General features: G+C 51.9%; 2 protein-coding genes across 2 annotated transcripts in view; both read right to left on the reverse strand.

Annotated features, from left to right (window-relative positions):
* The window catches only part of LOC132385446 (nuclear factor 7, brain-like), a 29,130-nt gene extending 14,678 nt beyond the window's left edge, over positions 1 to 14,452 (reverse strand). The window contains exons 1-3 of the mRNA XM_059957523.1: positions 14,036 to 14,452; positions 13,813 to 13,908; positions 13,171 to 13,404 (exon numbers count right to left, since the gene is read on the reverse strand). Coding sequence (XP_059813506.1) covers positions 13,171 to 13,404; positions 13,813 to 13,908; positions 14,036 to 14,446 — 741 coding nt within the window. The 5' untranslated portion in view covers positions 14,447 to 14,452. The remainder of the gene's footprint in view (positions 1 to 13,170; positions 13,405 to 13,812; positions 13,909 to 14,035) is intronic.
* LOC132385447 (E3 ubiquitin-protein ligase TRIM39-like) overlaps positions 1 to 17,495 on the reverse strand; it is a 66,561-nt gene extending 49,066 nt beyond the window's left edge. The window contains exon 1 of the mRNA XM_059957525.1: positions 17,411 to 17,495. Coding sequence (XP_059813508.1) covers positions 17,411 to 17,432 — 22 coding nt within the window. The 5' untranslated portion in view covers positions 17,433 to 17,495. The remainder of the gene's footprint in view (positions 1 to 17,410) is intronic.
* Positions 17,496 to 17,945: the final 450 nt, after the last annotated feature.

Here is a 17,945-nt window from a genome sequence, read left to right on the forward strand (position 1 = left end):
TGAGGAGACTGTACAGGGTACTGGTGAGGAGACTGTACAGGGTACTGGTGAGGAGACTGTACAGGGTACTGGTGAGGAGACTGTACAGGGTACTGGTGAGGTGACTGTACAGGGTACTGGTGAGGTGACTGTACAGGGTACTGGTGAGGAGACTGTACAGGGTACTGGTGAGGTCACTGTACAGGGTACTGGTGAGGTGACTGTACAGGGTACTGGTGAGGAGACTGTACAGGGTACTGGTGAGGTCACTGTACAGGGTACTGGTGAGGAGACTGTACGGGGTACTGGTGAGGAGACTGTACGTGGTACTGGTGAGGAGACTGTATAGGGTACTGGTGAGGAGACTGTACATGGGTACTGGTGAGGTGACTGTACAGGGTACTGGTGAGGAGACTGTACAGGGTACTGGTGAGGAGACTGTACAGGGTACTGGTGAGGAGACTGTACAGGGTACTGGTGAGGAAACTGTACAGGGTAATGGTGAGCCCACTGTACAGGGTACTGGTGAGGAGACTGTACGGGGTACTGGTGAGGAGACTGTACAGGGTACTGGTGAGGAGACTGTACAGGGTACTGGTGAGGAGACTGTACAGGGTACTGGTGAGGAGACTGTACGGGGTACTGGTGAGGAGACTGTACAGGGTACTGGTGAGGAGACTGTACAGGGTACTGGTGAGGTCACTGTACAGGGTACTGGTGAGGTGACTGTACAGGGTACTGGTGAGGTAACTGTACAGGGTACTGGTGAGGAGACTGTACGGGGTACTGGTGAGGAAACTGTACAGGGTACTGGTGAGGAGACTGTACAGGGTACAGGTGAGGAGACTGTACAGGGTACTGGTGAGGAAACTGTACAGGGTAATGGTGAGCCCACTGTACAGGGTACTGGTGAGGTGACTGTACAGGGTACTGGTGAGGTAACTGTACAGGGTACTGGTGAGGAGACTGTACGGGGTACTGGTGAGGAGACTGTACAGGGTACTGGTGAGGAGACTGTACAGGGTACAGGTGAGGAGACTGTACAGGGTACTGGTGAGGAGACTGTACAGGGTACTGGTGAGGAAACTGTACAGGGTACTGGTGAGGAGACTGTACAGGGTACTGGTGAGGAAACTGTACAGGGTACTGGTGAGGAGACTGTACAGGGTACTGGTGAGGAGACTGTACGGGGTACTGGTGAGGTGACTGTACAGGGTACTGGTGAGGAGACTGTACAGGGTACTGGTGAGGAGACTGTACGGGGTACTGGTGAGGAGACTGTACGGGGTACTGGTGAGGTGACTGTACAGGGTACTGGTGAGGAGACTGTACAGGGTACTGGTGAGGCCACTGTACAGGGTACTGGTGAGGAGACTACAGGGTACTGGTGAGGTGACTGTACAGAGTACTGGTGAGGAGACTGTACGGGGTACTGGTGAGGAGACTGTACGGGGTACTGGTGAGGTAACTGTACAGGGTACTGGTGAGGAGACTGTACGGGGTACTGGTGAGGAGACTGTACGGGGTACTGGTGAGGAGACTGTTCGGGGTACTGGTGAGGCGACTGTACAGGGTACTGGTGAGGTACCTGTACGGGGTACTGGTGAGGAGACTGTACGGGGTACTGGTGAGGCGACTGTACGGGGTACTGGTGAGGTCACTGTACAGGGTACTGGTGAGGAGACTGTACAGGGTACTGGTGAGGTCACTGTACAGGGTACTGGTGAGGAGACTGTACAGGGTACTGGTGAGGTCACTGTACAGGGTACTGGTGAGGAGACTGTACAGGGTACTGGTGAGGAGACTGTACAGGGTACTGGTGAGGAGACTGTACAGGGTACTGGTGAGGAGACTGTACCGGGTACTGGTGAGGTCACTGTACAGGGTACCGGTGAGGAGACTGTACAGGGTACCGGTGAGGAGACTGTACGGGGTACTGGTGAGCTGACTGTACAGGGTACTGTGAGGAGACTGTACGGGGTACTGGTGAGGCGACTGTACAGGGTACTGGTGAGGAGACCGTACAGGGTACTGGTGAGGAGACTGTACAGGATACTGGTGAGGTGACTGTACAGGGTACTGGTGAGGAGACTGTACCGGGTACTGGTGAGGAGACTGTACAGGGTACTGGTGAGCTGACTGTACAGGGTACTGGTGAGCTGACTGTACAGGGTACTGGTGAGCTGACTGTACAGGGTACTGGTGAGGTGACTGTACAGGGTACTGGTGAGGAGACTGTACGGGGTACTGATGAGGCGACTGTACGGGGTACTGATGAGGTGACTGTACAGGGTACTGATGAGGCGACTGTACGGGGTACTGGTGAGCTGACTGTACGGGGTACTGGTGAGGTCACTGTACGGGGTACTGGTGAGGTGACTGTACGGGGTACTGGTGAGCTGACTGTACAGGGTACTGGTGAGGAGACTGTACAGGGTACTGGTGAGGAGACTGTACAGGGTACTGGTGAGCTGACTGTACAGGGTACTGGTGAGGAGACTGTACAGGGTACTGGTGAGCTGACTGTACAGGGTACTGTGAGGAGACTGTACGGGGTACTGATGAGGCGACTGTACGGGGTACTGGTGAGGAGACTGTACGGGATACTGGTGAGGTGACTGTACAGGGTACTGGTGAGGAGACTGTACCGGGTACTGGTGAGGAGACTGTACAGGGTACTGGTGAGCTGACTGTACAGGGTACTGGTGAGCTGACTGTACAGGGTACTGGTGAGCTGACTGTACAGGGTACTGGTGAGCTGACTGTACAGGGTACTGGTGAGGAGACTGTACAGGGTACTGGTGAGGAGACTGTACAGGGTACTGGTGAGCTGACTGTACAGGGTACTGGTGAGGTGACTGTACAGGGTACTGGTGAGGAGACTGTACAGGGTACTGGTGAGGAGACTGTACAGGGTACTGGTGAGCTGACTGTACAGTGTACTGGTGAGGCGACTGTACAGGGTACTGGTGAGGAGACTGTACAGTGTACTGGTGAGCTGACTGTACAGTGTACTGGTGAGGAGACTGTACAGGGTACTGGTGAGGAGACTGTACAGGGTACTGGTGAGGAGACTGTACAGGGTACTGGTGAGGAGACTGTACAGGGTACTGGTGAGGCGACTGTACAGGGTACTGGTGAGGCGACTGTACAGGGTACTGGTGAGGCGACTGTACAGGGTACTGGTGAGGCCACTGTACAGGGTACTGGTGAGGTCACTGTACAGGGTACTGGTGAGGTCACTGTACAGGGTACTGGTGAGGAGACTGTGGTACTGGTGAGGCGACTGTACGGGGTACTGGTGAGGAGACTGTGGTACTGGTGAGGCGACTGTACAGGGTACTGGTGAGGAGACTGTACAGGGTACTGGTGAGGTCACTGTACATGGTACTGGTGAGGAGACTGTGGTACTGGTGAGGCGACTGTACAGGGTACTGGTGAGGAGACTGTACAGGGTACTGGTGAGGTCACTGTACATGGTACTGGTGAGGTCACTGTACAGGGTACTGGTGAGGAGACTGTGGTACTGGTGAGGCGACTGTACGGGGTACTGGTGAGGCGACTGTACGGGGTACTGGTGAGGCGACTGTACGGGGTACTGGTGAGGCGACTGTACGGGGTACTGGTGAGGCGACTGTACGGGGTACTGGTGAGGCGACTGTACGGGGTACTGGTGAGGCCACTGTACAGGGTACTGGTGAGGTCACTGTACATGGTACTGGTGAGGAGACTGTGGTACTGGTGAGGCGACTGTACGGGGTACTGGTGAGGCGACTGTACGGGGTACTGGTGAGGCGACTGTACGGGGTACTGGTGAGGCGACTGTACAGGGTACTGGTGAGGAGACTGTACGGGGTACTGGTGAGGAGACTGTACGGGGTGCTGGTGAGGAGACTGTACGGGGTGCTGGTGAGGCCACTGTACGGGGCGCTGGTGAGGCGACTGTACGGGGCACTGGTGAGGCGACTGTACGGGGCACTGGTGAGGCCACTGAACGGGGCACTGGTGAGGCCACTGAACGGGGCACTGGTGAGGCGACTGTACCGGGTACTGGTGAGGTACCTGTACGGGGTACTGGTGAGGAGACTGTACAGGGTACTGGTGAGGCGACTGTACGGGGTACTGGTGAGGTCACTGTACAGGGTACTGGTGAGGAGACTGTACAGGGTACCGGTGAGGAGACTGTACAGGGTACTGGTGAGGCGACTGTACAGGGTACTGGTGAGGAGACTGTACAGGGTACCGGTGAGGAGACTGTACAGGGTACTGGTGAGGAGACCGTACAGGGTACTGGTGAGGAGACCGTACAGGGTACTGGTGAGGAGACTGTACAGGGTACTGGTGAGGAGACTGTACGGGGTACTGGTGAGCTGACTGTACGGGGTACTGGTGAGGAGACTGTACAGGGTACTGGTGAGGAGACCGTACAGGGTACTGGTGAGGAGACCGTACAGGGTACTGGTGAGGAGACCGTACAGGGTACTGGTGAGGAGACTGTACAGGGTACTGGTGAGGAGACTGTACAGGGTACTGGTGAGGAGACTGTACAGGGTATTCGTGAGGCGACTTTACGGGGTACTGGTGAGGAGACTGTACAGGGTACTGGTGAGGTGACTGTACAGGGTCCTGGTGAGGAGACTGTACAGGGTCCTGGTGAGGAGACTGTACAGGGTCCTGGTGAGGAGACTGTACAGGGTCCTGGTGAGGAGACTGTACAGGGTCCTGGTGAGGAGACTGTACAGGGTACTGGTGAGGTGACTGTACAGGGTACTGGTGAGGAGACTGTACAGGGTACTGGTGAGGAGACTGTACAGGGTACTGGTGAGGAGACTGTACAGGGTACTGGTGAGGAGACTGTACAGGGTACAGGTGAGGAGACTGTACAGGGTACTGGTGAGGTGACTGTACAGGGTACTGGTGAGGAGACTGTACAGGGTACTGGTGAGGAGACTGTACAGGGTACTGGTGAGGAGACTGTACAGGGTACTGGTGAGCTGACTGTACAGGGTACTGTGAGGAGACTGTACGGGGTACTGATGAGGCGACTGTACGGGGTACTGGTGAGGAGACTGTACAGGATACTGGTGAGGTGACTGTACAGGGTACTGGTGAGGAGACTGTACCGGGTACTGGTGAGGAGACTGTACAGGGTACTGGTGAGCTGACTGTACAGGGTACTGGTGAGCTGACTGTACAGGGTACTGGTGAGCTGACTGTACAGGGTACTGGTGAGGTGACTGTACAGGGTACTGGTGAGGAGACTGTACGGGGTACTGATGAGGCGACTGTACGGGGTACTGATGAGGTGACTGTACAGGGTACTGATGAGGCGACTGTACGGGGTACTGATGAGGTGACTGTACGGGGTACTGGTGAGCTGACTGTACAGGGTACTGGTGAGGAGACTGTACAGGGTACTGGTGAGCTGACTGTACAAGGTACTGTGAGGAGACTGTACGGGGTACTGATGAGGCGACTGTACGGGGTACTGGTGAGGAGACTGTACAGGATACTGGTGAGGTGACTGTACAGGGTACTGGTGAGGAGACTGTACCGGGTACTGGTGAGGAGACTGTACAGGGTACTGGTGAGCTGACTGTACAGGGTACTGGTGAGCTGACTGTACAGGGTACTGGTGAGCTGACTGTACAGGGTACTGGTGAGGTGACTGTACAGGGTACTGGTGAGGAGACTGTACAGGGTACTGGTGAGGAGACTGTACAGGGTACTGGTGAGCTGACTGTACAGTGTACTGGTGAGGCGACTGTACAGGGTATTGGTGAGGAGACTGTACAGTGTATTGGTGAGGAGACTGTACAGTGTATTGGTGAGGAGACTGTACAGTGTACTGGTGAGCTGACTGTACAGTGTACTGGTGAGGAGACTGTACAGGGTACTGGTGAGGAGACTGTACAGGGTACTGGTGAGGAGACTGTACAGGGTACTGGTGAGGAGACTGTACAGGGTACTGGTGAGGCGACTGTACAGGGTACTGGTGAGGGCACTGTACAGGGTACTGGTGAGGAGACTGTACAGGGTACTGGTGAGGAGACTGTACAGGGTACTGGTGAGGTCACTGTACAGGGTACTGGTGAGGTCACTGTACATGGTACTGGTGAGGGCACTGTACAGGGTACTGGTGAGGAGACTGTGGTACTGGTGAGGCGACTGTACGGGGTACTGGTGAGGAGACTGTGGTACTGGTGAGGCGACTGTACAGGGTACTGGTGAGGAGACTGTACAGGGTACTGGTGAGGTCACTGTACATGGTACTGGTGAGGAGACTGTGGTACTGGTGAGGCGACTGTACAGGGTACTGGTGAGGAGACTGTACAGGGTACTGGTGAGGTCACTGTACATGGTACTGGTGAGGTCACTGTACAGGGTACTGGTGAGGAGACTGTGGTACTGGTGAGGCGACTGTACGGGGTACTGGTGAGGCGACTGTACGGGGTACTGGTGAGGCGACTGTACGGGGTACTGGTGAGGCGACTGTACGGGGTACTGGTGAGGCGACTGTACGGGGTACTGGTGAGGCCACTGTACAGGGTACTGGTGAGGTCACTGTACATGGTACTGGTGAGGAGACTGTGGTACTGGTGAGGCGACTGTACGGGGTACTGGTGAGGCGACTGTACGGGGTACTGGTGAGGCGACTGTACGGGGTACTGGTGAGGCGACTGTACGGGGTACTGGTGAGGCGACTGTACGGGGTACTGGTGAGGAGACTGTACGGGGTACTGGTGAGGAGACTGTACGGGGTGCTGGTGAGGAGACTGTACGGGGTGCTGGTGAGGCCACTGTACGGGGCGCTGGTGAGGCGACTGTACGGGGCACTGGTGAGGCGACTGTACGGGGCACTGGTGAGGCCACTGAACGGGGCACTGGTGAGGCCACTGAACGGGGCACTGGTGAGGCGACTGTACCGGGTACTGGTGAGGAGACTGTACGGGGTACTGGTGAGGCGACTGTACGGGGTACTGGTGAGGCGACTATACGGGGTACTGGTGAGGCGACTGTACGGGGTACTGGTGAGGCGACTGTACGGGGTACTGGTGAGGCGACTGTACGGGGTACTGGTGAGGCGACTGTACGGGGTACTGGTGAGGCGACTGTACGGGGTACTGGTGAGGCGACTGTACAGGGTACTGGTGAGGAGACTGTACGGGGTACTGGTGAGGAGACTGTACGGGGTACTGGTGAGGCACCTGTACGGGGTACTGGTGAGGAGACTGTACGGGGTACTGGTGAGGAGACTGTACGGGGTACTGGTGAGGAGACTGTACGGGGTACTGGTGAGGAGACTGTACGGGGTACTGGTGAGGCGACTGTACGGGGTACTGGTGAGGCGACTGTACGGGGTACTGATGAGGCGACTGTACGGGGTACTGGTGAGGAGACTGTGGTACTGGTGAGGCGACTGTACGGGGTACTGGTGAGGCGACTGTACGGGGTACTGGTGAGGCGACTGTACGGGGTACTGGTGAGGCGACTGTACGGGGTACTGGTGAGGCGACTGTACGGGGTACTGGTGAGGCGACTGTACGGGGTACTGGTGAGGAGACTGTACGGGGTGCTGGTGAGGAGACTGTACGGGGTGCTGGTGAGGAGACTGTACGGGGTGCTGGTGAGGCCACTGTACGGGGCGCTGGTGAGGCGACTGTACGGGGCACTGGTGAGGCGACTGTACGGGGCACTGGTGAGGCCACTGAACGGGGCACTGGTGAGGCCACTGAACGGGGCACTGGTGAGGCGACTGTACCGGGTACTGGTGAGGAGACTGTACGGGGTACTGGTGAGGCGACTGTACGGGGTACTGGTGAGGCGACTGTACGGGGTACTGGTGAGGCGACTGTACGGGGTACTGGTGAGGCGACTGTACGGGGTACTGGTGAGGCGACTGTACGGGGTACTGGTGAGGCGACTGTACGGGGTACTGGTGAGGCGACTGTACGGGGTACTGGTGAGGCGACTGTACAGGGTACTGGTGAGGCGACTGTACAGGGTACTGGTGAGGAGACTGTACAGGGTACTGGTGAGGAGACTGTACGGGGTACTGGTGAGGCACCTGTACGGGGTACTGGTGAGGCACCTGTACGGGGTACTGGTGAGGAGACTGTACGGGGTACTGGTGAGGAGACTGTACGGGGTACTGGTGAGGAGACTGTACGGGGTACTGGTGAGGCGACTGTACGGGGTACTGGTGAGGCGACTGTACGGGGTACTGGTGAGGCGACTGTACGGGGTACTGGTGAGGCGACTGTACGGGGTACTGGTGAGGCGACTGTACAGGGTACTGGTGAGGAGACTGTACAGGGTACTGGTGAGGAGACTGTACAGGGTACTGGTGAGGAGACTGTACGGGGTACTGGTGAGGCACCTGTACGGGGTACTGGTGAGGAGACTGTACGGGGTACTGGTGAGGCGACTGTACGGGGTACTGGTGAGGCGACTGTACGGGGTACTGGTGAGGCGACTGTACGGGGTACTGGTGAGGCGACTGTACGGGGTACTGGTGAGGCGACTGTACGGGGTACTGGTGAGGAGACTGTACAGGGTACTGGTGAGGTCACTGTACAGGGTACTGGTGAGGTCACTGTACAGGGTACTGGTGAGGAGACTGTACGGGGTACTGGTGAGGTAGCTGTACGGGGTACTGGAGAGGAGACTGTACAGGGTACTGGTGAGGAGACTGTACAGGGTACTGGTGAGGAGACTGTACAGGGTACTGGTGAGGAGACCGTACAGGGTATTCGTGAGGCGACTTTACGGGGTACTGGTGAGGAGACTGTACAGTGTACTGGTGAGGTGACTGTACAGGGTACTGGTGAGGAGACTGTACGGGGTACTGGTGAGGAGACCGTACAGGGTATTCGTGAGGCGACTTTACGGGGTACTGGTGAGGAGACTGTACAGTGTACTGGTGAGGTGACTGTATAGGGTACTGGTGAGGCGACTGTACGGGGTACTGGTGAGGCGACTGTACAGGGTACTGGTGAGGTCACTGTACAGGGTACTGGTGAGGTCACTGTACAGGGTACTGGTGAGGCGACTTTACGGGGTACTGGTGAGGAGACTGTACGGGGTACTGGTGAGGAGACCGTACAGGGTACTGGTGAGGAGACCGTACAGGGTATTCGTGAGGCGACTTTACGGGGTACTGGTGAGGAGACTGTACAGTGTACTGGTGAGGTGAATGTATAGGGTACTGGTGAGGAGACTGTACAGGGTACTGGTGAGGTGACTGTACGGGGTACTGGTGAGGCGACTGTACAGGGTACTGGTGAGGTCACTGTATAGGGTACTGGTGAGGAGACTGTACAGGGTACTGGTGAGGTCTCTGTACAGGGTACTGGTGAGGCGACTGTACGGGGTACTGGTGAGGCGACTGTACAGGGTACTGGTGAGGTCACTGTACAGGGTACTGGTGAGGTCACTGTACAGGGTACTGGTGAGGAGACTGTACAGGGTACTGGTGAGGTGACTGTACGGGGTACTGGTGAGGAGACTGTACGGGGTACTGGTGAGGAGACTGTACAGGGTACTGGTGAGGTGACTGTACGGGGTACTGGTGAGGTGACTGTACGGGGTACTGGTGAGGAGACTGTACAGGGTACTAGTGAGGTCACTGTACAGGGTACTGGTGAGGCGACTGTACAGGGTACTGGTGAGGTGACTGTACAGGGTATTGGAGAGGCAAATCTGCAGGGTACTGGAGTACTGTGTGTATTCTGGTCTTCTTACTTGAGGAAGTATATACTGGCTTTGGAGACTGTGCAGAGGAGGGTCACCAGGTTGATTCCAGAGATGAGGGGGTTAGACTATGAGGAGAGATTGAGTTGCATGGGACTGTATCGCTGCAATCCAAGATGAGAGGAGATCTTGTAGAAACACATAAAATTATGAAACGGATAGAGGCATGAAAGTTGTTTCCACTGGTAGGTGAGACTAGAACTAGGGGACATAGCCTCAAGATTCAGGGGAGCAAATTTAGGACAGAGAAGAGGAGGAACTGCTTTTCCCAGAGAGTGGTGAATGTGTGGAATTCTCTGCCCAGTGAAACAGTGGAGGCCACCTCGGTAAATATACCTAAGACAAAGTTGGATAGAGTTTGGCATAGTTGGAGAATTAAGGGTTATGGGGAAAAGGCAGGTAGGTGGAGATGAGTCCATGATCGATAGGATCAGACATGATCCTGTTGAATGGTGGAGCAGGCTCGATGGTCCAGATGACCTACTCCTGCTCCTAATTCTTATGTTCTTATGGAGTTCGGGCACTGTTGCCAGCAGTGGTGATAGGTGGGAGGTTGCTTGTGAAGCAGAGAAGTTGATAGCAGAAGAAGAGTTGAAAGACCTCTCTATTGTGTAAAATGGGATATAATCCGATGAAGAATAAATCTGAAAAAGAAAGATAGGGTAATAGTCTCTAAAACGATGAGCTTGATGCAAGCTGGATATAGACATGAATCGGATGCAAAACTGGGCTGAGAGGTGGCAGATGGAGTTGAACCCAGATAAGTGTGAGGTGGTTCATTTTGGTCGGTCAAATATGTTGGCAGAATATAGTATTGATTGTAAGACTCTTGTCAGTGTGGAGGATCAGAGGGATCTTGGGGTCCGAGTCCACAGAACGCGCAAAGCAGCTGCGCAGGTTGACTCTGTGGTTAAGAAAACATATGGTGTATTGGCCTTCATCAATTGTTAAATTGAATTTAGGAGCCGAGAGGTAATATTGCAGCTATATAGGACCCTGGTCAGACCCCACTTGGAGTACTGCGCTCAGTTCCGGTTGCCTCACTACAGGAAGGATGTGGAAACCATAGAAAGGGTGCAGAGGAGATTTACAAGGATGTTGCCTGGATTGGGGGGCATGCCTTATGAGAATAGGTTGAGTGAACTCAGCCTTTTCTCCTTGGAGTGACAGAGGATGAGGGGTGACCTGATAGAGGTGTATAACATGATGGGAGGCACAGATTGTGTGAATAGTCAGAGGCTTTTTCCCGGGGCTGAAATGGTTACCACAAGAGGACACAGGTTTAAGGTGCTGGGGAGTAGGTACAGAGGAGATATCAGGGGTAAGTTTTTTTACTCAGAGAGTGGTCAGTGTGTGGAATGGGCAGCTGGCAATGGTGGTGGAGGCGGATACGATAGGGTCTTTTAAGAGGCTTTTAGATAGATACATGGAGCTTAGTAAAATAGAGGGCTGTAGGCAATCCTAGTAATTTCTAAGGTAGGGACATGTTCGGCACAACTCTGTGGGCTGAAGGGCCTGTATTGTACTGTAGGTTTTCTATGTTTCTATGCTTAGAAAAAGTATTCACTGCCCATGGAAGTTTTGATGTTTCATTGTTTTACAACATTGAATCACAGGGGGTTTAATTTGGCTTGTTTGACACTGACCAACAAAGACCTTTTGATCAAAAGCGTCAAAAAAGTTTTTTTTGTGTCAAACTGAAAATAGATCTCTACAAGTGATCTAAATTAATTAAAATACAAAATAATTGATTGCATTAGAACTCATCCTCCTTTAATACAACACAGTAAATTATCACTCGTGCAGCCAACTGGTTTTAGAATTCACATAATCGTTTCAATGGGGATCTGTTTTTAGAGACCTGTGTACAGTGAAGGTGTTTCAGTTGATTGTAGTTAAATTACACCTGTATCTGGAAGCTCCAACTGCTGGTGAGTCAGTACCCTGGCAAAAACTACACCATGAAGACAAAAGAACACTCCAAGCAACTCCGCAAAAAGGTTATTGAAAAGCACAAGTCAGGAGACGGACACAGAAAATTTCAAAGTCACTGAATATCCCTCACAATACAGTTTCAGTAATCATCACGATGTGGCACAGCTGTAAATCTGCTGAGAGCAGGCTGTCCTCAAAGACTGGGTGTCTGCGCAAGAAAGGGACTCGTGAGGGAGGCCTCCAAAAGACCTGTGACAACCCTGGAGGAGTTACAAGCTTCAGTGGCTGAGATGGGAGAAACTCTCATGCAACTGTCGACCAGTCAGAGCTTTATGGGAGAGTGGCAAAGAGAAAGCCACTGTTGAAAAAAGCTCACATGAAATCTCAGCTAGAGTTTGCCAGAAGGCACATGGGAGACTGAAACCAGCAGGACGAAGGTTCTATGGTCTGAGGAAACCAAAATTGAGCATTTTGGCCATCGGTCCACATGCTATTTTGGGCCTGGTGGTGGCTGCATCATGCGTCACTGCAGCAGGCCCTAGAAGGCTTGTAAAGGTAGAGACTGAAATGAATGCAGCAAAATACAGGGAAATCCTGGAGAAAAACCTGATGTATTCTGCAAGAGAACTGCGACTTGGGAGAAGATTTGTTTTCCAGCAAGACAATGACCCCAGCATAAAGCCAAAGTGACACTGGAATGGCTTAAAATGAACAAAGTTAATGTCCTGGAGAGGCCAAGTCAGCGTCCAGACTCAATCCATTGAGAACTGTGGCTGGATTTGACAAGGGCTGTTCACTCACAATCCCCGTGCAATCTGACAGAGCGTGTGCAGTTTTGTAAAGAAGAATGGGGAAAGATTGCAGTGTCCGGATGTGCAAAGCTGATAGAGACCGATCCACACTGGCTCAACATTGTAATTGCTGCCAAAGATGCATCTACTAAATACTGACTTCAAGGGGATGAATTTATTTTGTTTGATATTTCTAATTAATTTAGATTAATGTAGAGATCTGTTTTCACTTTGAGACAATGAAACATGAAAAAGAATGAAACTTCCAATCTGGGGGAGGGGGGGTGGTGAATACTTTTTACAGACACTGTGGATGTTTAATCTGATGTGTGGGTCACAATGTGAAATTCAATCTCAGTTCCCACTGATCGACAGAGTGACCCTCACACCCACCACACCAGACACACTCACAGCCTGTGACTGTAACTGGGTGTTACTCTGAGTATCGGGGATATTATACGTGGGAATCACAGAAACGATCACCAGCTCAGTGCTCTGCTCAGAGTAACTCATTCCCGAGAAGGTTGCAGACTGTCCTGTGATGTACAGATGTTGTGGGAGGCCGGTTTGGGGAACACAACAGTCCTGAACAGTCAAAACATCTGTCGGGTTTAAATCTGTTTACAATGATAGTATCTGTAAATACCACACTGAGTTACAATACATCATTTTGAGCAGTGCACTTTCACAGAACCAAACTGAAATCTCTCACCATGAGAAATGTCACATTGTCTTGTTGATCCATCTGTTCCTGTAACTTTGACATTTTCTCTTGGATGGAATTCAAATTCTCTTGAATCTTTTGAAGATTTTTCTCCATCAGATTTAGAATCCTCTCCTCCTCTTCCCTGAGATCTCGGAGTGCGCGCTGCTCTTTCTCGGTGATAATCCGGTGCAGTTCATCAAACTGGGATGTGATGTGGGACTGAACACTGTGTGACTGTTCCTGTCGAATGAAAGGAGAGGCTAGTTTATTATTTGGCTGTTAAGTATTTCCCTATGACATGGAAGGAGACCATTCAGCCCACTGACCTTATGCTATTTCTCAGATATTCACTCCCATTCATTCACGTCTCCCTGAAACCGATTCTTCCTCACTGATCCATTAACTCCCACCTGATTCACAGACCACCCGCCATCACAGGGTTAATTACAGCCCCGAATTATACATTCATCTAGATTTCTTGGCAATGCCGGCCCACTGTGATCTCAAGGAGAACATGCAAACTCCACGCAGAAAGCACCAGAGGTCAGGATCGAACCCAGGTCACTGGAGCTGCGATACTCTGCTACTCGGCATTAAAGGAAACAAAACTACACAATATCATTGGAAATCCTGCTCAGGAAGCCTCACCCGAACTGCAGAAACCTTCTCTTTCTGTTGCCGCTCCACGTCCTCGAGCTCGCGTTTCTTTTCTGTGAGAGAGTCTAACGCAGATTTAACCCGGCGCTGGGAGACAGAGAGTGAAGGAATTAGACAATAAAGATGCAGTGCTGAGTCGAGCCAATTGATCGTCATATACAAATAAATATAAAATGAAAAAAAAATCAGGTGATCAAAATCGATTTGATTTTACCTTATAGACTGTAGCAGCTTCTTTAATCGGCAGGAAGCGGTGCTCCCTGTGTTCCCGCGAATCTCTACAGATCACACAGAGCAGTTTCTTGTCCGTCTGACAAAACAGCTTCAGTTCTTCCTCGTGTTCCTCGCAGTGAAGTTTACTCTCCTTCCCTTTGGGATTCAGGTTTAGTTTTCGAGCTTTCTCAGACAGATTTGCCAAGGCCCGATTGACCCTGAGGGTGCGGTCTGCAAACTCCTCTCTGCATTCCGGGCAGGAGTTTCTCTCCTCCCTTTCCCAACACCGAGTGATACAGGAACGGCAGAAGTTGTGTCCACATTCCAGTATAACCGGATCGGTGAAGAAATCCAGGCAAATGGGACAAATTACCTCCTCTGTCAAACTTTCGAACTGAACTTTGGAAGCCATGTTAACTCCCGGTATTTCCGGGTTCAGGATCCTTTCACTTTCGGGGAGTTGCTGAACCCTGCGGTACCGGGATTGTCCACCAGGGGCGCTGCGGTCTCGGGAATGTCCACCGGGGCGCTGCGGTACCGGGATTGTCCACCAGGGGCGCTGCGGTCTCGGGAATGTCCACCAGGGGCGCTGCGGTCTCGGGAATGTCCACTAGAGGCGCTGCGGTACCGCGACGTTCCACTAGAGGCGCTGCGGTCTCGGGATTGTCCAGCGGGGCGCTGCAGTGCCGCGGTTTCCCACTAGAGGCGCTGCGGTCTCGGGAATGAACGTTGTGTTGTTGCCGGTGAAACCGCTTCACTGGGCGTGTCTGGAGCTCCTCGCAAACAGCCACCGGACTCAGCGGCGAGAAAAACACTTCTCCCACTCTCTGTATCTCTGGGGTAGATATGACTTGGTCCCCTAAACCCATGAGGTTGGAACGTCTCGCCCACCAGAACCCTGATCTGTGTAACTTACTGCTCACATGCAAACACCCGGCGGCACAAATAACAGACCATACACTCAAGAAAGTACGGCGGCATGCAAAAGTTTGGTCAAAATTTCTGTTACTGTGACAGAAAGCGAGTAAAGGATGACCTCATTGTGGATTTTGATGTGTGTTTAGGATCATTATCCTGTTGTAGAAACCATTCTCTTTTCACCTTCAGCTTCTTTACAGACGGTGTGATGTTTGCTTCCAGAATTTGCTGGTATTTAATTGAATTTATTCTTCGCTCTACCAGTGAAATGTTCCCCGCGCCACTGGCTGCAACACAAGCCATGCAACACAAGCATGATCGATCCACCCCCGTGCTTAACAGTTGGACAGGTGTTCTTTTCATCAAGTCAATTCAACACACAACACTCAATGCAGAATACCTGATTTCCTTGTATGCTCAACCAGAAGCTGCTCGAAAAGCCATCTTACAGACATCCTCCAAATTGCATTTCTTAGGCTGCAGCTCAACCAGATTTTCCCAACCCTCCTCGATATTGAAATCCCCATTGCCCATATTACATGTCCTTTTTAGAGAGACAGAGAGACAGAGAGAGAGAGAGAGAGAGAGAGAAGAACGAGCAGCTCGTGAGCCGTCATGGAGACCGAGGGCGGAGTTATGGTGTTCAGCACGCTGAAATAAATACAAGGTCAGCTGGTTGTTACACACACACACACACACACACACACACACACACACACACACGCACACACACACACACACGCACACACACACACACACACACACACACACACACACACACAGACAGTTGTGGACACCGGACGAGCTTTGTTGTGCCCACAGAAAGGTGGGTTTTTGGAGGAACGATCGGTGGCTCTCCCAGTGTGAGAAAGGGGTGACCGCTGGGAAGTTATTAGTGTGTCCAACCTGTGCCTGGGTTGATAACTCACCCACAGAAGATCGTCTCCTTGTTATGGTCACATTCGGAGACGTCTAAAGGATTTCGGAGGACAATGAGGATTGACGGCTTCCGTTTACCTGAAGAACTAAACAGCTCTCTCTCTCCCCGTCAATGCCACGAACAAAACTGATTTCATTTACCCATCTTCGTAAGGCTGTACCCAGTTACCTCCTAAGCTTGAAGAAGCTTGGCTTTTATATACTTCCACACTTACATATGCATGAACTTTGCTAACCTGTCTGATTGATCTGGTTATGTATTACCGTATTGCGTAGTTATTAATAAATCCCAGACCGTGATCTGCTCTGTCCCAGGGAGAGGGTCACGGAAGCTAAGGAATTAAGGAAAATGTCCCGGAACATATCACAGTGCAAAAGCGAAGGTGCTGGAGGTATTAGAGGTGGATGAGCCCCAGACCGTGATCTGCTCTGTCTGATACCTCCAGACTGGGGAACCAATTCCAGGGCCCTGGAGGATAAATTTGCTTCACATTTCACCCCAGGTGAGCTGCTGGAAGACAGGAGGGTGGCTCAGGTGTTGTCTGGAGTTCAGAAGGATGGGAAGGTCAAGACTGGGAACTCCAGGCCACTGAGCCTAACATCAGTGGTGGGACAATTACTGGAATGGACACTGAGAGACAGATTTACCAGCATTTGGAAAGGCAGGGACTGAGTCAGGATAGTCAACACTGTTTATACCCGGGAAATAGTGTCTCACAAATTTAATTAATTTTTCTTTGATGAGGGGACAGAAAGGACTGTTCAGAATAGGGCGATAGACATTGTCCACGTGAACTTCATTCCATGTTTATATCTCAGTGACTGGAATGAGATATCGACAGAGGATGTGGGGGTGTTGCTGCAGCTTTTCACTGAATGTCCTGTTTCTCAACTCGATAAAAGATCCACCCGAGGGGAGGGAACGAGGATCTGACAGCCGCAGAAACACTGGGGATTCAGTGTAGGGAGGTGCCGGTTTCTGAAATGATCAAATCTCCGTGCGGTCAGATTTGTGGGAGAGGAGAAATAAAGTGAACGAAAGCTGTAACTGGAGCCTCAGTGAACAACCACAGAAGGTTCACAGTTTACTGGCCACAAATGATCTTGGAATTGAAGGCAGGAGGTGGTAAACACAGGGTGGAGATGGGCATGTCATGAGGTATTTCCTCCTCTCCCTTGGAGGCTTTGGCCACAATCTGCCAATCGTTCTGTGTGTGTTCGTGATGGAGCTTTCCCAGGCTGGGAATGTTGTGTGTGCTTCTTCCGAGATGAAATCTTGGCCAAGTCAGTGTAGGTTGGTGTGTCCGGTCTCAGTCTGAGGCTTCAATGTGGGGGGTTGGTAATTTAACAGTCCCATGTATTGGTTGTATCGTGCCCCTGTGTAGGTGTGATCAGGGGTCGGACATCTCCAGCTGACCATATGACAGTGATGTCTTCACCCAGAGTTACAGACAGTCTTTGCGAGTAAACATCACTTAAAATTGTTCACAAACATGGAGAAAGGAAACTTAATGTTTACCTCGCTTAATTGTATCAGACATTTCTCTCAACGTTGTGTTCAACGAAAAGGGGTGATCGAATTTTTCAATAGGTAGGGTGCCATGTGTCACTGACAGGAACTTGGCATCATCACTGATCCTGTAAATATTACACAGCCGGTTATAAACTGAGCATCAGTGATATTTGAACTATTTTACAAATCCACAGTGTTTCAGTGAAGACCATGTCCTACCTCCTCTTCCGACGAGCGTTCTCCTGAAATAAATAAAACACAGATCTCAATTGACTGACTGTATCCTGACCGCAGGAATTTGAGCCAAGTTATTACAAGCTGCTGAAATTTCCCACTTCCCAGCTCTCTCGCTGACACACACGGAGAAAGGGGAGACTGTAACAAGGGGCACAGAACCTGGGAGAAAGTTGATAATTATCCCATAACTGAGAGGATGAAACTGACGGGAAAGACTGGACAGGCTGTGAATGTTTTTCTGGATACGATGTCAGGGAGGATCTCGTTGATCAATTGTTGAAGTGGAACAGCAGAGACTGAATGC

Source organism: Hypanus sabinus, assembly GCF_030144855.1.
Source record: "Hypanus sabinus isolate sHypSab1 chromosome 5 unlocalized genomic scaffold, sHypSab1.hap1 SUPER_5_unloc_4, whole genome shotgun sequence".
NCBI classification, from domain to species: Eukaryota; Metazoa; Chordata; class Chondrichthyes; order Myliobatiformes; family Dasyatidae; genus Hypanus; species Hypanus sabinus.